Source organism: Mercenaria mercenaria, chromosome 13 (genome assembly GCF_021730395.1).
Source record: "Mercenaria mercenaria strain notata chromosome 13, MADL_Memer_1, whole genome shotgun sequence".
NCBI lineage: Eukaryota > Metazoa > Mollusca > Bivalvia > Venerida > Veneridae > Mercenaria > Mercenaria mercenaria.
Window position 1 is genome coordinate 79,991,435 of NC_069373.1, and position 22,730 is coordinate 80,014,164.

At 34.2% G+C, this 22,730-nt stretch overlaps 1 protein-coding gene across 2 annotated transcripts in view; it reads left to right on the forward strand.

Moving 5' to 3' along the window:
* The window catches only part of LOC123529465 (mitogen-activated protein kinase 14-like), a 45,566-nt gene extending 27,145 nt beyond the window's left edge, over nt 1-18,421 (forward strand). Inside the window, exons 6-12 of one of the 2 annotated variants that reach the window (XM_045309805.2) lie at nt 2,019-2,066; nt 3,383-3,497; nt 3,904-3,975; nt 5,089-5,168; nt 13,029-13,107; nt 13,928-14,101; nt 16,127-18,421. In XM_045309805.2, coding sequence (XP_045165740.1) covers nt 2,019-2,066; nt 3,383-3,497; nt 3,904-3,975; nt 5,089-5,168; nt 13,029-13,107; nt 13,928-14,101; nt 16,127-16,197 — 639 coding nt within the window. In that variant the 3' untranslated portion in view covers nt 16,198-18,421. Of the gene's footprint in view, nt 1-2,018; nt 2,067-3,382; nt 3,498-3,903; nt 3,976-5,088; nt 5,169-10,534; nt 10,615-13,028; nt 13,108-13,927; nt 14,102-16,126 lie in introns of both variants that reach the window. The other variant, XM_045309804.2, reaches the window with a different exon arrangement.
* Nucleotides 18,422-22,730: the final 4,309 nt, after the last annotated feature.

Genomic DNA, 22,730 nt, shown 5'->3' on the forward strand with positions numbered 1-22,730 from the left:
TTGTGAGAAAAAAGACCATCTTGATACCAGTGTTATGAAATATAATAAAGTTAATTCATGACAAGTATACCTAGATAACAGGGGTGTAGAATTCCAATCGCTCACTTGCATTGGGGAATTAAAATCAGGCTAGGACGAGTGAAACTTCCTTTATACTCGACCGACTTGGCAAGTGCTTTTTGCATCACATGGTTTTCAGAATTCATCAAGATATGTTCTGCTCCTTTTTAGCTTGACTATTCAAAGAATAGGTAGAGCTAATGGACTCACCAATGCTTTGGCATCCGTGTCAGCATCAGCATCCCAATTTGGTTAAGTGTTTGTATGTAAGCTGCTATTTCAGTAACCACTTGTGGCAATGGATTGAAACTTCATATACTTATTCACTGTGATAAACTGACTTACATAACTCTCTTTTGCATTTTTACAAAATTATGCCCCTTTTTTGACTTAGCAGTTTTTGGTTAAGTTTTTGTATGTAAGCTGGTATCTCAGTACCCACTAATGGGAATGAGTTGAAATTTCACACATTTGTTCACTGTCATGATCTGACCTGCAGTGCACAGGTTCCATAACTCTACTTTGCATTTTTAGCTCATCTGATTTTTTGAAAAAAAATGATGAGTTATTGTCATCACTTGAGCGGTTGTCGGCGTCGGCGTCGGCGTCGGTGTCGGCATCGGCGTCTGCGTCGGCGTTGCCTGGTTAAGTTTTATGTTTAGGTCAGCTTTTCTCCTAAACTATCTAAGCTATTGCTTTGAAACTTGGAATACTTGTTCACCATCATAAGCTGACCCTGTATAGCAAGAAACATAACTCCATCTTGATTTTTGCAAGATTTATGGCCCCTTTTGTACTTAGAAAATATCAGATTTCTTGGTTAAGTTTTATGTTTAGGTCAACTTTTCTCCTAAACTATCAAAGCTATTGCTTTGAAACTTGGAATACTTGTTCACCATCATAAGCAGACCCTGTACATCAAGAAACATAACTCCATCTTGCTTTTTGCAAGAATTATTGCCCCTTTTGGACTTAGAAAATCAGTTTTCTTGGTTAAGTTTTATGTTTAGGTCAGCTTTTCTCCTAAACTGTCAAAGCTATTGCTTTAAAACTTGCAACACTTGTTCACCATCATAAGTTGACCCTGTACAGCAAGAGACATAACTCCATCCTGCTTTTTGCAAGATTTATGGCCCTATTTGGACTTAGAAAATATCAGATTTCTTGGTTAAGTTTTATGTTTAGGTCAACTTTTTCTCTTAAACTATCAAAGCTATTGCTTTGAAACTTGCAACACTTGTTCACCATCATAAGCTGACCCTGTACAGCAAGCAACATAACTCCATCCTGCTTTTTGCAATAATTATTGCCCCTTTTGGACTTAGAAAATCATTTTCTTGGTTGAGTATTATGTTTAAGTCAACTTTTCTCATAAACTATCAAAGCTATTGCTTTAAAACTTGCAACAGTTTTTCACCATCATAAGTGGACACTGAACATCAAGAAACATAACTCTGTCCTGCTTTTTGCAAGAATGATGGCCCTTTTTAGACATAGAAAATCATGGGTAGGACAATATTTCTATTACACAAAAAAAAATCAGATGAGCGTCAGCACCCGCAAGGCGGTGCTCTTGTTACAAAATTATGCCCCTTTTTTGACTTAGCAGTTTTTGGTTAAGTTGTTATATATGTAAGCTGGTATCTCAGTACCTACTAATGGGAATGGATTGAAACTTGACACAATTGTCTATTGTCATGAGCTGATATGCATTGTACAAGTTCCATAACCATAACCCTGTTTTGCAATTTTTACAAAATTATGCCCCTTTTTCAACTTTTATACTCCAACAGCTCTTGTTTTAGAAATAATGGCACATAATTGGAACTTTTCCTAGAAAAGTTTAGACAGGAATATCTTTTTTTAAATTAGTACTTAAACTTGTTGATTCAGAAATTGAAGTATAAACCTTGCATGCATATTGTTCTGTTTGTAATCATAATCATTGTTATTTTCAGGATTTAAAACCAAGCAATATAGCTGTGAATGAAGATTGTGAATTAAAGGTAAGGAGCAGAGTTCTAAGCAGTTTCTAGCATTTCTGCAGCTGACTTGAGTTTCGAACATCGTTTTAGCTCAATTGTATCAAATTTTTCAAATAGAGCTTACATTGATCAATGCACTTACATATTTTTCTCAGAAATTTCTTGACCAAATGTTTTCAAACTCAACACATATCTTTGGCCTCACATGGCAGGTTTCATAACATCTACTTATATTTTAGCAAAATTTTTCCTAATTTATTTAGAAAGTTTTGCATATAAGCAGGTTTTTCAAGAACTTTTGTACTGAATGCTTTTTATACTCTTCATAAGGCTATGAACTTCGGCATCATGAAGCGACCACTCTAAGTCAGGTTCCATAATTTTTTTGCATACACTTTATAAAATTGTGTCCCGTTTTCAACTTATAAAAAGATGCTAAGGTTTTTATATGTAAGCAAGTATGATGTGGAAGGGTTTCAGATATTAGGAAATCATTAATGTTTGTTATTGGGGAGTCATATTGATTTGGCAGTTGCATTAATCCACTAAATTATATCCCATGGGACCCAACAAACAGATAAAATTCTCTTTCTTTTTACCTAAAAATCCAGGAGTTTGTGTTCTCATGAAATAGCCCTTTTGGTTAAAACCATGACGTTACATGCCCATGAAATTAAATGATTGCACAGTAGTGGAGGGTACTATTATTAGCTGTCGTAGTTATAAATTATGTACAAGGTAAAAACTTCCAAGTAAACACAGCATTGTACAATATGGCACTCTACAGTTTCAGGCATATTGCATTGCTGTTTTAGACATAAGGTATTGCTGTATAGAACGAGACATACACATATTTCCAGTTTTAGACATAAAGTAGTCTTGTATAATACCAAACACACACAATTTCTAGTTTTAGACATGACGCATTGCTGTATAATACCATGTGCACACTGTTCCCAGTTTAAGACATTTATAAGCATTGGATAATACTATTTCCAGTTAGAATATAAGGTATTGCTGTATGAAACCAGACCCACACTCTTTCCAGTTTTAGACATAAGGTATAGCTTAGTTAAACTGCAGATAGAAGAAACATGAGACAAAGAGATTCAAATGCAGAAAATGTCTGCATGTTGTTAAAAGCCTTTGCTCAGTGTGCTATTCTAATAAAATTCTTGTTCTGTTATCAAGCAGAATTGGATTAAACTTTCACAGTTGACCTGACTATCATTTTCATAAAAGAACAAACATACATACAAATCCAGTATTGATGGTAGCTCAAAGCAGCTATTATTTTAGAAGTTCAAGTATTCATAATTTTTTTTTTTTTTGGACAGATTCTGGACTTTGGTTTAGCACGTCACACAGATGACCAGATGACTGGATATGTTGCGACAAGATGGTACAGAGCTCCAGAAATCATGCTGAACTGGATGCATTATAATCAAACAGGTATTTCAAATTATCAGTAATTGTCTATTTTTGTATCAAGCAAATTACATTTGTATTAAGTTTTTGTCATGTCAAAAAAGAGCGTGAGAGGGAAAAAAAAAATTCATGTTTTGCATAGTCCTGAAAGTTAATCTCCCACATTTTAGAAAACAAAATATATTTATTCATTATTTGCAGTAACTTTCAGATCAAAACTGAAACTTTGATACATTTTTTTTTGAGACAACCCTAATATAACCGACTTTTGACTGTATAACAATTGAATAATGGATGGAGTCACAAAAGTGATGTGGAGCAAGTATTTAGTCTTATCTACAGATCAGATTTAATTTGTTAATGTGCATAATGTAAACAAAAAATGTTGCATTATTTTTGCTTTCATCTTTGTTGATGTATATGTTTTCAGTGGATGTATGGTCAGTGGGCTGTATAATGGCAGAAATGTTAACTGGAAGACCGTTATTCCCAGGCACAGATCGTATCCTTTATCACTTTGTCATTTCAGCTTTAATACCCTAAACAAACATTTAAACTTTGAAAATTTTGTCTTGCTTGCTGTCAAAATGTAGACTTTGCAGATGTATATTCTACAATTAACATACAGTCCAACCCTGATCGCTCAAATTGGACAAGTCAATAGAAATTTGACATTTCATTAATTGAAGCCGTCCATAGTTAATCAGTTTTTAATTGGATCAAACTCATGGGAGGATTGTCAGTCATTAATGTTTTATGTAAATTTACTATAAAAAAATGAAAAACATGATGACAGTTCTTGATTTTATAATGCATCTCATGCCAGTTTCTATTCAAAATTGATGTGAATTTCACATACTGTTTCAGTAGTCATTGGCCATTGAATATGATTGTAGCAGTATTGTCAAATTTGATCTTTAATATATACAACAATTAAGTTGGTTAGCAAATACTACATGTATATATAGACAGTTGTTACCCTCCTTTATGTTGACTATGACAGTGTTCAAGTGAAAAGGTGTGATCTAGATTATACTAAATATGAGCAGAGGTATTAAGATTCCCAGCCAGTTGTGTTCGAGTGATCAGAAGAAAAACTAAAAGTATTTTGTAGGAACTCTGCTGTGACTGGATGAAAAGTTCAAACAAAGGGTAGTGTTGGAGCGATTCACGCTCAAGCGAATAAAGTTGGACTGTAGATACTGTCTGAGTTCGAGCGAATGAAGTTAGTCTGTAGATAATGACACTACTCCCATGTCAGATATTAAAAAAAATAATGTAATTCTCTTGCAAAGCACTTTCTGACCATGATTAGACTTAATGATAAACATTGATAGATATGCGGTATAAATACAGTTAATGACTTATGTCCTGTTGCTTGTATAGAAATGTTTGATAGTTTTTTATTGCAACTATAAGTTACTGTTCACACTTAAAAACACAAAATAGGTAATCAACCTTACACAAATAGCAATGTAAAATAATGTATGCTTGGGAATAGTTTTGTAACCATGGACTTGCTGGAAAATTTTATGAGAATAAAAAGCATGTTTCAAAATAACAAGAATAGTAATTTTAAAAAGTGTGAATTGCACTTTTCCTTAATAATAGCAAGATATAGATCAGTTAACTAGGATTCTGTCTCTAGTGGGTACACCCTCTGATCAGCTTTTAGAAAAGATCAGTAGTAATGAGGTAATACATGTAACTAAACACACGTTTCTATTTTTGTAGATCTGTCAAAAACATGTGCTGAAACTAACTATGCTAAAACTTAGAATATTTCCACCTAACTGCTTTTTATCCTGATATCTTGTAGCTATATTTCTAGCTGACTGGAGCAGAAAGTGCTTGGGGTGAGTTATTGTGATCACACACCGTCTGTCCCATCATCTGTCCTTCCATCATTCACACTCCTTCAAACAACATTTCCTCTGAAACCGTTTGGTGGATGTTGATGAAATTTAGCTGGGATGTTCCTGGGACTGTTTTCCCCAAAATATGTTCAGACTATTCTGCTTGGTTGCACATAGGGACTGCCATTACCTAAAATAGAAAAATCTTGAAACAACAGTTGTTCCTAAACTGCTAGACTGATGCTGAATAATTTCACACAATTGATTTTTAGGAGACTGTCTACTAAGATAGATCAAATTATTCCAGTTAGTCAAAAACATGTCTGTCAGAAGATATGGTAACTTTTTCCTGTAAGTATGTAATTGACACTAAAAATCTTCTTGTCAATGAATGCTAGCCCAGTTTTGAAATATTTTCATTCAAATGATCCTTGGATGACCCTCCACTAAGATTGTTCAGATTATTCTGATTCATCAAAAAAAAAAATTGCTGCCAATTTTCTCGATACATGTTCATCAGGAACTCTTAAAAAATCTTCTTGTCAGAAACTGTTGGCCCGATTTTAAGATAATATCATACACCTGCTCCATGGGTAACTTTGTACAGAGAAATTTAAAGTGATAAGATTTGTCTAAAAAGCTTGACCGCCAAAGGGTGTGGTCACTTTTTCATATGTTTATAGAGAAAACCTCATAACTTTTCTTCGCAGAATTTACTTGCCGGGTTATAAAATATTTTCAAGTAAATGATCCTCTGGTGAACTTTTGGTTAAAAATTCAAATTATTCCGATTCTTCATTAACCCCCACTGCTAGGAGCACATCGCTTTTTCTCTAAATGGCTCTCTGGAAAACTTCAAACATTTTCTCCTCTGAACTGTGAAACTTGGGTGAGCGATATATACCATGACTCTCTTGCTTATACATCACTTCCAGTTTACTTATGTTGATCCTGTAGAAGCACATTATATATAAACAAAAAAGACAATAAGTCTGTAGTACATAGATCAAATTAAGTTTTTCATGCTTTTGTTTATTTCTTCAGAGAACACATGTACTTTTAGGATAAATTTTTCTCGTCAGTTAAGGTCAAGTCAGTTGCCTAGTGGGGCAAAAGTAGTTTAGAAAGAATATTCTTACCGCTTCTTTAGCTAGAATATTGCTTAAGTTAGTTTATGAAAGTACCATCAGAACGCAGAATCTCAAACTCACTTGTCTTTAAATTCTGTATTTCTCAAAGACACTTTGAAGCCTTCTAGAATATGTAAATTGCCTCCTTACTAGACAGGCCTGACATTATCTCAACTCTGATCATGACAAAGCAAATTTCAAATCCTTTCAATCTAAATGCATGTTCTGAATTTAGTGTAACATGATTTTGGAAACATAGTAACCTTATCAAAGTTGCAGCTAAATAGCTTGTGATATTTAATCTGTCATAACGGCAATATTTGTTTTCAGCAATTGATTTGTAAATGCAAGTTTCTTGAGAAGATTCCTTAAATACTATATGACATGAGAGAATTTAGCAAAGCAGTTAGCCTCCATTGGTATGACTGTTAGTTGAATGTGTATTTATTCATTTTTAGCTCACCTGTCACAAAGTGACAAGGTGAGCTTTTGTGATCGCGCAGCGTCCGTCGTCCGTGCGTCCGTGCGTCCGTAAACTTTTTGCTTGTGACCACTCTAGAGGTCACATTTTTCATGGGATTTTTATGAAAGTTGGTCAGAATGTTCACCTTGATGATATCTAGGTCAAGTTCGAAACTGGGTTATGTGCGATCAAAATCTAGGTCAGTAGGTCTAAAAATAGAAAAACCTTGTGACCTCTCTAGAGGCCAGATTTTTCAATGGATCTTCATGAAAATTGATCAGAATGTTCATCTTGATGATATCTAGGTCAAGTTCGAAACTGGGTCAACTGCGATCAAAAACTAGGTCAGTAGGTCAAATAATAGAAAATCCTTGTGACCTCTCTAGAGGTCATATTTTTCATGGGATCTGCATGAAAATTAGTCAGAATGTTCATCTTGATGATATCTAGGTCAAGTTCGAAACTGGGTCACGTCCGGTCCAAAACTAGGTCAGTAGGTCAAATAATAGAAAAACCTTGTGACCTCTGTGGAGGCCGTATTTTTCATGGGATCTGCATGAAAATTGGTCAGAATGTTTATCTTCATGATATCTAGGTCAAGTTTGAAACTAGGTCGACTGCGGTCAAAAACTAGGTCAGTAGGTCAAATAATAGAAAATCCTTGTTACCTCTCTAGAGGTCATATTTTTCATGGGATCTGCATGAAAATTGGTCAGAATGTTCATCTTGATGATATCTAGGTCAAGTTCGAAACTGGGTCACGTGCCTTAAAAAACTAGGTCACTAGGTCAAATAATAGAAAAACCTTGTGACCTCTGTAGAGGCCATATATTTCATGGGATCTGCATGAAAATTGGTCAGAATGTTCATCTTGATGATATATAGGTCAAGTTCGAAACTGGGTCAACTGCGTTCCAAAACTAGGTCAGTAGGTATAAAAATAGAAAATCCTTGTGACCTCCCTAGAGGCCATATTTTTCAATGGATCTTCATGAAAATTGGTGAGAATGTTCACCTTGATGATATCTAGGTCTGTTTTGAAACTGGGTCACGTGCGGTCAAAAACTAGGTCAGTAGGTCAAATAATAGAAAAACCTTGTGACCTCTCTAGAGGTTATATTTTTCATGGGATCTGCATGAAAATTGGTCAGAATGTTCATCTTGATGATATCTAGGTCAAGTTCGAAACTGGGTTACGTGTAGTCAAAAACTAGGTCAGTAGGTCAGATAATAGAAAAACCTTGTGACCTCTGTAGAGGCCAGATTTTTCATGGGATCTGCATGAAAATTGGTGAGAATGTTCATCTTGATAATATCTAGGTCAAGATTGAAACTGGGTCACATGTTATCAAAAACTAGGTCAGTAGGTCAAATAATAGAAAAAACTTGTGACCTCTCTAGAGGCCATATTTTTCATGGGATCTTTATGAAAGTTGGTCTGAATGTTCATCTTGATGATATCTAGGTCAAGTTTGAAACTGGGTCAACTGCGGTCAAAAACTAGGTCACTAGGTCTAAACATAGAAAAACCTTGTGACCTCTATAGAGGCCATATGTTTCAATGGATCTTCATGAACTTTGGTGAGAATGTTCTCCTTGATGATATCTAGGTCAAATACAAAACTGGGTCATATGCCTTCAAAAACTAGTTCATTATTTCAAATAATAGAAAAACCTTGTGACCTCTCTAGAGGCCATATTTTTCAATGGATCTTCACGAAAATTGGTCAGAATTTTTATCTTGATGATATCTAGGTCAAGTTCAGAACTAGTTCACATGAGCTCTAAAACTAGGTCACTATGTCAAATAATAGAAAAAACGACGTCATACCCAGTTCATGTGGGGACAGGTGAGCGATTCAGGACCATCATGGTCCTCTTGTTTCTCATGTCCTCTCAGTTTTTGAAACTGTTTTTGATAGGTAATAAACTATATTTTTGATATCAAACAATACTAAGTTGGCAGCTAGCATGTATAGCAAAGTGTTGTAACATCAGTGCAACTGGAAAATTGCAGAACCTGAAAAAAATATAACAGAGATTTGAAATTTGACTTTCTTGGACTGTTAAGAAGAATCAGTGAAGAAATATTTCTCTAAAATCCACAGTCTTTCAGTCAAAGTCCAACAATGTCAGAGTAATAGGCTTGGTCCCTTGTAATTCGAGGTACCAATTTTGATTGCATGTATAATGAAATATTGTTTTATTCAGTGTAGTCTGCTTTCACGTACAGAGATGAATGGGCTTGTTAGGCTCTGTCTTGATCTAAATATTTCTGATAGCAAAAATATACTACTGCTTTGAATATGCTTGTACTAAGTATTTCCTTACAATAGCATGTAGTCTCTTCGATAGGTAGTCAGTAATTTCTTAGACCTTTTAAATATATGTTGTATCTTTCTTTCTTAGTTCCTTTTTTCAGTTTAAAAAGGCATACATTCTAGTATTTCGTATTTCAGAATAGAGATAAGTGAGACTTGAGAGAATCTTAAGGAACATACCTAACACTGATTAATGAAAACTTATCTTGTGAAAATAGATTTGATATATCACAATTTTAGTGTGCCCAGTAGACACTGTGAATTAGTTCTTTGTAATATATCTTGTATGATGCACAATTCATTTGTATTCCTTGTATGTCGGACACTGTGTAATTCATTTATACTACATGAAATGTGTATATTGTATTTCATCACCAGTAATATTATAGCATATTAATAACATAAAGCAAAAGTTTTAGGACATCCTAAGTTTTGGGACACCCTCAAAATTTGTAAGAATATACTTTTCTTTCATCCTTCAATATTAGGACACAAAATTTCTCAAACGTTTTTCTGTTTCTAAAGTTGAGATAGAGCTTTAATTATTATTTTACCTGATGACAAAGAAAACAAATTGTAAGTTTACATGATCACTAGCTAGTGTGAAAACCATCCAGTTTAAAATAGCAATTGATGTAAGTCAAGGGTAATAACTGTGCTCTGGCTAAATAAAGTCCGTAACAAAATCGCAGATGCACAACTTAATTATTAAATAGCAATCCTATACTGGTTATTGAAATATTAGTTTTCACTTATTGTTACAAGTTCATAATATTCTCAGCCCAGGGTGTTTAATACAGAGCAGTGTCTTCATTCAGGAAATTTAAATGTGAAAGAAATAATTATCAACAAGACAAATATTCTCAATGTAAGCAAGTCAGTGTTATTTTTTTTCAGATTGATTTGGACCAAAGTTCATCCCCAATCCCATTTGTAAACAGTAAATCCTTGTCCCCAATTTCAAAACTAAAAGTCCCATTAAAAAAAGGAAGCATTTGAAACACAAAGACTGAACATATTACTGACCAGTTTCTTCCTTAAATGTAAAATTCTCAACCATTCTTAACAATACCCAACTTTGATGTTTTATGGTTATAAAGGTCCAGGCCCCATTCTCAGGTCAATGGGAAAAATATTGCAATTCTTCTTCATTGTAAACTCCCATATTTAATTATTACATAACTGTTGTCTGCTAATAAAGATTGCATTATTTACAGTGGATGTCTACTATGTATTGCTATAACTTCACTTTATATGTGATAACCATTGTTTTCACCTTAACATGTAACAGATATAGATCAGCTAACCAAAATATTGTCCTTAGTTGGGTCGCCCAGTGAGAAACTGCTCAGTAAGATCAGTAGTGAAGAGGTACTGTATAGAATTTGCACAGTGTGTTTATTTGGACAGCCTTAGCTTCTGTTCTGCTTTGCAAGGGGTGTTTTTTGCTGACTGATAAAGGTTGCTTTCTGCAAATAATTTCCCCCTCACCGCAGTAGGTTCAAGCCCAGCCTTGGGTTATGTGAGTTATCTGGCAGGCTTGGATAAGGCTTGTGGTTCAACCAAGGTGCTGGTCTGTGCCTGATATAATGCCTTGAAGGGCACATGGGGTTATCCTCTACTGTCAAATGCTAGAAAGTCACCCACCATACAACCTGAACATTGTCTGTCTGATTTAAAACCTCACAGAATACTATGCTGTTTTGCTCACAGTGATTTAAATTTTGATAAGCACAATCTTAACAAGCAGTTATGTCTAAAGGTGTTAGTATGGTCAAGGCCAGAGGAGGACTTAGCATCTTAGCTGATAAGGTCACCTACTTCAAATCACTTATTTCTCGCCTCTATGGGTACAATACCTCCTTTGGAATGTGGAATACTTTCAGGTGAGGTAGCTTCCAGCTGATTGATCGAAGGTAATTGGTTCTACCCAATTTCTGGCCCATGCCTAAAATAGTGTTCAGAGGGGCATCTTCAGTAATTCTTTACCATGAAAAAGCAGGGAAGTGCCAGATGTTCAAAATTTATGTTGATGTGACTTGAAAACTAGACACACAAGGTCACATATTGCAGATATATAGGAGACACATCCTGTTTTCATGCTCAGTGGTATAGATTATTGAGTTATCTCACAAAAGATGCATGCAAAAAACCTTACGTTGCCATTGCTTTTAAAATCTGACATGCCGTGCCCAGGTTCTATAACTCTAAAAACCTTTTTGTTTTATTACTGAGATTATGCCCTATTCTGGACTTGTATCTCAATGACCACTAGTTAGAATGGATTGAAACTTAACACAGTTGTTCACAGTGATGATATGCCATGCAATATACAGGTCCTGTAACTCTATATTGTTATGATGCAATATTTTCTGTTTGACTTGGCAATGTTTTTTTTATGCCCCCGAAGGGAGGCATATTAGTTTTCAACTTTCCGTCCATTCGTTCGTTAGTTCATTAGTTTGTTCGTTCATCACAACATTAACTTTTTGCATGAAGGCACTTAACTCGCGGACCACTGCACCCAGGACCTTCAAACTTCACATGCTGATAGTACTTACTGAGTGCAACACCCCTTCTGACTTTGTGGTCACCAGGTCAAAGGTCAAAGTCACCAGGTCAAAGGTCAAAGTGCTGCGGGGGCATTTGTCACCATTAGTGACAGCTCTTGTTTTGTATGTACATGTAATTTGTAATCTTATGAAGCATGGTAATAGTGGAAAGCTCTTTGGTCCACTTGCTCTTGCTTATGTGTATATCTTCATTATTTTAACTTTAAGTGACAAGGCTTTATGATTAGTTGTGCATTGTAGTCCTCCGAGAGCTCTTGTTTTACTAAGAATTCAGGGTAAAGTTTCATGCTGTCTTTGTTATTATTAAATGGATTTGCTTCAAACTGGAAATACCTGTTCTACACCATTACCAACATTATAAGAAATAAGGGTCAGAACACTGACAGAAATATTTAATGAATTATGCCCCTTAATACTTACAAATTAGGTAAAGTTTTGATGCTCTTCCACTCTTCATTACTGAATGGAATTGATTCACATCTAAAATATTTACTTAATGGCATGGCTCTACTGCGCTGTTTCTCTGTCCAGCACTAGAATAGTCCAGCATGCTGTCCCCTCTAACAGCTCCTGTTTATCATCTACTGTAATGTAGGTCTTAAGTTTTCTGTTTGTCTAATGTATTTTTGACAAAATTTTCATCTTATATTTTTCATCATATATAGATGTTATTTGCTGTGCTATGTATTTAGATTAAGATTTTTCACAAAAAGTTACATTACTGACACATGCCTTCTAATGATCTAAATCTGTCATCGCTGTACCTTTTTTGTGTGTAGAAACAGACATACTGTTACCATTTTGGTGACAATTTGAAATGAAAAAGGTACACAAAATCAATTAGCAAATTTACACAAACTGCTCAGTTTTAAGTAGTTTTATAGTTGTTGCATATTTCATTTGCTACCAAGCTTATATTCTTACACATTGATAAATTGAAGTCTAAATATAGATTGGTGGATATTAAGGTATGTGTATGTTCTTTCACGTGAGGAAGTCATAAAGCTGGCTTACTGAAGGTCAGTGGTTCTACCCAGAACCTGGCTGATGTCTGAAATAATGCAGAGAGGGGCACCTGGGGTTCTTCTCCACCATGAGAGGCTGGGAAGTCACCATTATGACCTATAACTGGATCTGTGTGATAATGAACCCAACAAAAAAGTAACACATCGATGATTTTATTGTAATTGAATTTTAATGCTTTAATTTTAGGCTAGAAACTACATCAAGCAGTTACCAAAATGGGAGAAGAAAGATTTTAGAACAGTTTTCCAAGGTGCAAATCCCCATGGTAAGTTTATTGGTTGATTCATTTTCTGGCATATTGAGGTATCTCAGCAGGTAAAACACATTGCTATGAAAGGTCACAAGTTTGATCCATAGAATGGTTAATGTTTTCCATGACCATTTGACAAAACAAAATGTCTGAAGTCACACACAAAGTAGGACAAAGCTTTAATTTAATTGTATTTCTAAGCTTTTTTAATTTGAACCTTACAGGTTGCAAATTCATGAAAGTTCTAGACTCCTTGAAAGTTTTGTATTATTTTTTCTTGGGGACTATATTTCATGGATTTCACGGAATTACTGATTACTTATATCTTTAAAAATTTTATTGGAAGGCGATTAAAAATTGAACATGGGCGGGTCTTTTTGGCTGATCTATTTAGAAGTTGAAAAGATTGATATCCTTGCATTTGTTTTGATTTTATGTTACTTATTGAAAACAGACAGATTTGTAAGAAGTTCCAGTGTGATTTGTTCCTGTGTAAATGCACAAGGAAAAACATTCAGTTCTTAAGAGTACAGAAAAATCATGAATATTTGTTTTGTAGACTTTATATTCTAAATTACATCCCAATGAAATACCAGTTTCAGTTAAAGCAACAAATCCCCCACCCCCCACATAACTATATCAATCCTTATTATGTTGGACACAACTGATTCTGCCTTTGCGACTGGTGTAGTGTAGATCATGATCAAGATCAGTCAGTATCTTCTTTTAACAGTTAATAGTACTGTCCAAATTGAAAGATGGACAAATTCATTATAGAAATTTAGCATGATGACGGTTAAAAAGATTGCACTATATAATTGTGTTTGTTTTACAGCAATAGATTTACTTGAGAGAATGTTGGATTTAGATGCTGATACACGAATCACTGCAGAGCAGGCTCTAGCACACCCTTACCTCAAACAGTATGCTGATCCAACTGACGAGCCAACCGCGTGCAAATATGATCAAACTTTTGAAGATTTGGAATATAGTATACCCGAATGGAGAAGTATGCAGCTTTATCTTTTATTGATACTACCATATCTCATTTTTTTGTGAGAAAAACATTACCCTTCTTGGGGTCTCTTGTTTTCTTCTTATAAAACAGTTACACTGATTTGATCGTGCAGTGGTGTAAAGGTAGAGCGTCCGACTCCCTAAATTGGGAGGTTCCCAGTTCCAGTCCCAGTAGATAGTGGACTGACTCCATGGTATTCTCAATGGCATGCCTTGAATAAAAGTTGTTTATTTCAGCAAAAAATAGGTCGGGTAACTGTTTTTAGTCCTGGAGTCACCTTTTTGTTCAGAGGTGCATTTAAGTATTTCCTATATGTATTTGATAAATGCATGCCATATGTAGTGACATGTCTTTTGATGCAATAAAGGTATTGCAATGATATCATACTGGAAAAATACCATGATGATATAATTGAAGGACCTGTTCAATGTACAGTTTAAAATAGGTAAGATTTATTTTATGTTATGACTGGAAGTTTGACAGAGATTTTATGATTTTATTCAGAGACTTAGCTTTCTTAAAGGTCCATTACTAAGGGAAAGTGAGTAGGCAATTTTTTTCATAGCCAGTGCATAGACTTCTGCAAGACACTAAATAATGAAGATTGGCAGGTCAAAATTTACAGAAGGTCTTTGGAACTCAAAGAAATGTATGTGTTTTATGTTGAAATTTCAATGAATTGACAGAATGACCCCCCAGGTCTTTTTAACTTTCTTCATACTTCATAGAAAAATAATTGTACATATACTGCGATTTATTTCGAATTTCTACATACCAGCTTTCATTTTCCAATAAAATGAAATAGTTTCCATGCTTTTTAAAAGAAATTAAAATGTTCACTTATCTTAGTATTGGACCTTTAAACAATCCTCTCTTGAATTTGTTCAAGTGGCAATCCTTGGCCCATTAATACTGGCCGCCATACCTAGAACTAGAAAAACTAGAAAAAAATATCTTTTTCTTATGAACTGCAGGATTTATCTTTATGAAACTTGGTCTGTCATATCCTTGTAAGAGCCTATATCAAGTGTTGTAGTGGTTTACATGGCCCCTTTTAGTAGTTACCAATAATAGAAAAAAAGTCTTTAAAAATATTTATCTTGATGCATCATCTGACCAAACGTGGCATCTTTTTTCAGGTCCTGTCTCAATTTTGTTGAAGTGGCTCTGCTTGACCCTTCCTAGAGTTAAAAATAGAAAAATCCTTTAGCATCTACTATATTATTCATAATCAAATAGTCAAGATCAGGCTAGCAAATGAGTGCCATGATAGGTCCATTATTTGCCAACATATGCACAGGCTGTGTAGATTGGCTTAAAGAATACTGTTTCATCGAAAACTATACAGTTTACTTATTTATAGAAGCTTGCAGCTTAGCAACAAAATAATGAAGTAAAGACTAAGGCATTTTCTCATTGGCCAGTGTTACTGGTCTGTTTGACGGGTCATATATATCATTAGCAATTTTCTTTACCTGCTAAGACACAGGATATTGCCACCTGCCCTTTTTACTTGCATGTGAACTGCTTACCTGTTGTTCATTAGTGAAGAGCATGTAAGGGGGATAACAATATGAAACTGCTCTATAGCACTCCTCACTTTACATAAAATGTGGAGTCTGGCTGGGATAGAACTTGAAACCTCTGGACTGGATAGTGAACACCCTAGTGATTTACATAATTACAGTGTGATCAGAACATCTAAAACATTTCAGATAGAAATTGTAATTTCGAAATTGATGTGTTATGATATACAGTAAAACCTGTCTTAAGTAGCCAGCCAAGGGATTGGGAAAAAGTGGCTGCTTAATGCAGGTAATTTATAGAACGAATGAACACTTTGGGAAATGAGACACTTGCTGCTTAAGACAGGTTTGTTGCTTAATAGAGGTGACTGCTTAAGCAGGTTTTTATGTATTTACATTTTGAGATGCTGAACAATGGCAGCTGTACTTTGTAAGAAGGAATTTGTTTCTAAACATTTGTTTCACTATACAACAATTATTTCATTTTCAGAGTTAGTGTATGAGGAAGTCATGTCATTTCAACCAGGGCAGGACACTGAAGCAATGCAAGTTATGGAATAATAATCAACTGTAGCAAACTTTGAAAAAAAGCATACCCCACCCACTGTGTTTATATTTCTGTCATTCAAACCATCAGCGTCATGATTATCATCAGCGTAGTTATCATCATTCCGCAGTGGAGACTGTCGCAGCAGTACGGATACTCATTTATAAAACTGACATTTTTTATGCCAGCATATAAGAAAAAGTGTGAAAGTTTGCCAGATGTAAAGCAGTTATTTGTTTCCCTTGTTATAGTATTCTTTTTATTCTGACGTCTGTGTAAAAGGTGATACACTTTTTTATGCTTGAAAAGCTTTCCTCCTGTTGAAAGTTTGTAGTTTGGCTCTAATTTATATAGATGGTCATGCAAGCTTTAGGTTAACTGTGAAATTATTAATCTTTATGCGGGAATAAATTTCATTGATTCTATGTTGTGTTCAGCCACAAAATTAAATCCCAGCAAAGAAGTTAGGTGCCCATTCATTTGTCATGATAATTTAAAATCTGCAAATTCATATCCATACAAAATGGCAGTTTTGGGCAGAACTACAAAGTTTTGTACTAATGAAATGAAATGTTTTCACAGTAATTTTTGTATTGATTCAGCATCAAAAATTGTTGTGTTAATGTTTGCCTCACTTCAAACCAAAGCTTCGAACAAGTTATTTCATAAATATAAAATACATCTGTATATGGCATAATTTTAGCATTATTTGTATTTCAATTTGATTACATTTAAGTGAGATTCTGGTCTTAAGAATTAAGAATGGTATACACCCACCCCCTGTCCACACTCCCTGACATTTTATCTGTTTGACCTCATTTTTTATTTAGCAGAACATGTTTGTCTTCATATTTCTTTAAGGCATAATGTCATTTATCGAAAGTTGAACAGAAAAATGTTTTAACTTGTTGTTCTTTGAACTCATTGAGTTATGACAGTTTTCCATTCACCCCTCATTATATCATAATCAAAAACAAGCTAGTTTCTTATAGAAAACGTAATTTTGAAGCTTTTTCATTCTGCTTTTGCTGGCTTACCCATTTTTTCATCTAGATAAAAAAAGATACACAGTTTTGTTTTATGTTTAACCTGTAATGAAGAACTGAGCACAACATTTAATTGTATGAATTTTTTTGTCAAAAAGGCATGACTGATGAATATAGAAAATGAAATTTCTAGAATAAGGTATAGAAAACATTGAATTATATATAAGCATGTTTTATTTTTGTATTTAAAATCTGTATTTTGAAAGACTGAAAAGCCTTGCAGTTGTAATCAAACAAAATCAACATTTTTCATGAGTATTTGACTCCAGTTATCAGATTATCATTTATGTTATTTCTCATGTTGTTGAATATTTTGAAAACTTTTACGCTACCATTGAATGAGAAGCTTTAATCTTTTGAATATGGTAATATAATGTACATCTATTACGCATATGTAATACAGGTCCATATAATTATGACTTTATTAATCCTGCATTTGATGTATTATGATACCGGTTCATAATATGACATTATGCTGGACTGTAAAATACGGAGTGATATTTCACTATTTTACCAGTATTAAATTACTAAAAGTTCATTTTTCAAGTAAATTAGCTGACAAAATCATGAAGCTGTGAAACAAATGGAAATCAAAAGCAGATGAATATATCATATTTGTTTTTGTTGTGAAAACATATATCATGATATGTCGTAAGTTATTTTCATTTTCTACTCAATTATGACAGTGCAAGGGAAGTAACCTAATAGGTAGCTATGCATGTATGTACCTGAGACAAGTGTTGTCATTCTCTGTGAACACAAGCAAAGAAAATCCCTAAAAATTTCAGTTATTGATATAAACAAAAAATTAATAAAACTGAAAATTGTAAAATAATATTTGGTTATTTAAAGGAGTTAGAAATCAATTCCTGTGCTTTATTTGAGGTTCTGTGTCTGCATCTACTACAAAATAACATTTGGAATGTGATATGTGTAGTACAATACATAGACAGGGTGAATATGAGACATCAGTGCAAATGCTTTTCCATACCACTTTCAATTTACCAGCTTTTTGTACTCCCCATTTTTGCATTACAACTCTGTTAAATCTATTTTTATATATTTTATGATTGACATTTTTTACCTCATTGACATGCTATTCTTTAATTTATCTGATCAGTGTGTGCTAAACATAATGTTCATATGAGCCGTGCCATGGGAAAACCAACATAGTGGGTGTGCGACCAGCATGGATCCAGACCAGCCTGCGCATCCACGCAGTCTGGTCAGGCTCCATGCTGTTCGCTTTTAAAGCCTATTGGAATTGGAGAAACTGTTAGCGAACAGCATGGATCCTGACCAGACTGCGCGGATGCGCAGGCTGGTCTGGATCCATGCTGGTCGCACACCCACTATGTTGGTTTTCCCATGGCACGGCTCATATACATGTACATCACAAGAAAATGTACTTACAGATTTTGCTGTTTGCTTATTTTGTAGTTTCACACACATTTGAGATATAGTCCATTTTGTATTCATTGTCAGATACCCAAGATTGGTTTCTTACGTTCCACTGCATCTGTCAACCATGGATTAATTGGCGAGCTTTCGGTCGTTTTACTGAATAAGAGTGCTTAAAGGTCCAATACTAAGGAAAGTGAACATTTTAATTTCTTTTAAAAAGCACGGAAACTATTTCATTTTATTGGAAAATGAAAGTTGGTATGTAGAAATTCAAAATAAATCGCAGTATATGTACAATTATTTTTCTATGAAGTATGAAGAAAGTTAAAAAGACCTGGGGGGGTCATTCTGTCGATTCATTGAAATTTCAACATAATACACATACATTTCTTTGAGTTCCAAAGACCTTCTGTAAATTTTGACCTGCCAATCTTCATTATTTAGTGTCTTGCAGAAGTCTATGCACTGGCTATGAAAAAAATTGCCAACTCACTTTCCCTTAGTAATGGACCTTTAAGACATCTAACCATGATTTCATTAAATGAATACCTGTATCAAACACGTTCTGCAAATGTGAACAAAATAAGCCAAAGGGAATGAATTGAGAGTAACATAATTGATCGGTTATGCATGTCTGGTGATGCTTTGAATATTAGAAAGGGTTTAATTTCTTATGTTTGTATACAAAAAATAAGTTTGGCAAAAGAGATCATGTTTTTGACATGTTATTATTTTGTTTTTGACATAAATTATTTCTGACATTTTTTTACATAATTTATTATTTTTAACATCTCGCTGTAAGATAAGTTTTGTTTCGATATTTATATGTTGATTTTATTCTTTCAAAATTTACTACTAATGCATAACTATCTGCTTTATATGGTAGTTGAGTGTTTTTTTGCAAGTTTGAAAATGAAATGTCTTTATCAAATTAAAAGTTTACAAAGTTATTCTAGGGATGGAGTGACCAATTAAATACTGAGGATTGGACCATATTGTGATTGTTCTGTTTTCACTATTATTTGCAAACAGTGAGACACAACTTTCAAAGGTTGAATATAAATTTATATCCAGTGTTGTACAAATACTGCAAATGTAGGAAATATTTTAGGGAAAATGTTACATGAATGTACATGTATTTGTTTGTTATGCAAAGGTTGTTTTTCTGGAGAGTTAGAGTACTTAGAAACTGGTCAACTGGAATAGAAGATATTTGGCTTTGAAGAGCGGTATTTGTTCTGTAAATGTTTGTCACACATTGACTAAGTTCAGTTTGTTGTTATTTAACATCTATTTAAGATACTTGTTATGACATTGTTTTGAACCCTTTTAACTTACTACAGAACATGTGCAATTATAAGTAATCATTCGTCAGCATAGTACATGCATTTACAACAGAACAGAACAGAACATGATCGTTATTACACCCGAGTAATTATACAATATGGGGATTCAACATAATGACAGTACATAATAACATGTTTACATGAACTTCTGACACGCAAATATTATTTTGTTGTTGGGGGAAATCATGAATGTATCAGAAATTTTATACATCTAGTAGAAATCAGTATTTCAAAAATTACAGAGACTACAAATTGTATTTATAGTTTACAAACATTAATTTAAATTGTAGGCAAAAAATAAAAGGAATCCCAACAGTATTCATCCGGGTATTTAAGGTATTGGACGTATAATGTTTATGAAAATCACCAGTGTTTATGTGATGACATACAGTGAAACACCCCTTGTTTCAATGCAGATGGTTCCTTTAGTCGCCAGCAGTTTTCTTTGTTTTCTACGTTTGGACCCCTCGAAACCCTTGGATAACTCAAGCATCCTCTTGTGACCTTAAGAATTTTGTTTTCCTGTATTCTATAAAGTTTATTTGGCATTATAAATCACATGAGCAAATGGCTTTCCAGATGAGCCAGAGAAGCTGAAATTGCACTTGAGAATATTTGTCATTATAGGTCCATTACCTACAGTACCAGCTTCAAAATCATGAATAACTCGTACAGTATATCTTACACACTGAATGATCTATCATGACATTATCTGAACTGTAATTGTGACCGCTGCTGTTTTCATGAACTATCCATATAATTCATGATCTACATGCATTTCTCATGCTGCATGTATTTGACTGTTGAATAGGTTGAAAAAAAAATCTTCATTCTATCACATTATTGTAGACACATTTAATATTTAAGAATACATTTACCTATATAATTGTGTATGTTACATGTATATTTATTGGTAACTGATGGTAACAGTGCAGGTAGTGATTTTATTATACAAAAGCATGTAATTCCCAATTCTGTTGTGTAAAGTAAGGGCCTCTAATGCCATGTGGTGACTTCAGATCACTTTCTTCTCTCCTTTGTTGGTTTGAAAGCCCCATTTGGGATGCAGTTTCTTTCTTGTAAGCTATCTATCTGGCTTTCCGAAGGTTTATGGTTCTACCCAGGTCTAATCAAGTTCTCAACAATGTTGCAATTTTGTAAAGATTTGTGCAGCACAAGTAAAGACCAAATTACAAGAAATATGATCCCAAATTGGTTTCCATATTTCAGAGATATATTGAGAGAAACACGTTATTATCTACTTTGTATAGTAATTGATACCTACTGTAAATTGGGTATTTTTGGGATGCTTTTATTTTCACAATTTGATACTGTTTGAAAAATTCGTAACTCTTACTTGATTTGACATTAATGGACATATTACTAAATTAAAACACATGTTTAGGTTAATGGGTTACACTGTTCACAAGTATTAGTGATAAAACAACCATCAGGAAATTTACCCGGCCTTTATTATCTGTATTTGTACTGTCAGGATATACGGGGTCAAGTCTAACTAACGTGGGCATGTAACAACTATAGAATTATAGTGTTTTTGTTTGGGTTATAGAACAGTTGCCTATTTATATGCATACCGTAGATACCCGTGTATAATGCGCACCCGTGTATAATGCGCACCCCCGATCTTAGTCCAAAATCCTGGGAAAAAAAAAAAAAAAAAAAAAAAACAAAAAAAAAAAAAAAAATTTTTGGTCAATTTTGAGGTGAATGGAAAACGAAAGTAGAGTTTACATCGACACCGGTAATAAATTTTATCTCCACGGCGGAGAGCAGCATCGGTCTCACGGTACTATCGATTTTTGTTTTCTCGAAAATAAAACCAGTAAATTATTGTTATATTTGTTGTTTTACCTTTTTTAATTCACTATTTTGAATAAATAAATAGCAGCTGATTCAATATTTCGGAATGGTATCTTTCAAAATGACATGAGCTTCTCAATTTAAACTGATAACAAAAGGTGTGATAGTCTTTTTGTCACGATCATAAAGCCAGTAATTACTGGCAATCAACGTGTCACCTCGTGTCAATTATGTTGTTCACAGTTTGATCTCGGTTAAAGATAATTCTCGATCTTTAATTAGTAACATAATTTTTGTGATTTATAAACATTTCTTTCGTCAAAATACTTTTAAATTTATATGAAATTAATTTTGTTTGAAAGAAAAATAAACAATTCGATCTTTTACGGAACGTAACGGCAATCTTAGATTTTAGTGAAGACAGTAAGCGCGGGGAGTAGTTTCCCTTTACCAAAATGGCGAACATCGGTAACAAACTTGTCTTGAAGTTGGAAAATTGTCTATACCTGTGTATTATGCGCACCCACGATTCGGGGGTGGTCCCGGGGGTCAAAAAACTGCGCATTATACATGGGTATCTACGGTATATCCGGCCTTTGGTTAGATGGTTGTTGGAGAAATTGTTCATGTTCATAGCTTTATCATTAGCCCACCATCATCAGATGGTGGGCTATTAAAATCACTCTGCGTCCGTGGTCCGTCTGTCCGTCATTCCGTCCGTCCGTCCGTTAACAATCTCTCGTTATCGCATCTCCTCAGAAACTACTGGGGGGATTTTGACCAAGCTTTGTCAGAATGATGTATTGGTACCCTAGTTGTGTCCCCCTGAAAATCAGACTGGTTCAACAATTTATGAGTGAGTTATGGCCCTTTGTTTATTTCTATAATTTATATAGATTTATATAGGGAAAAACTTTGAAAACCTTCTTG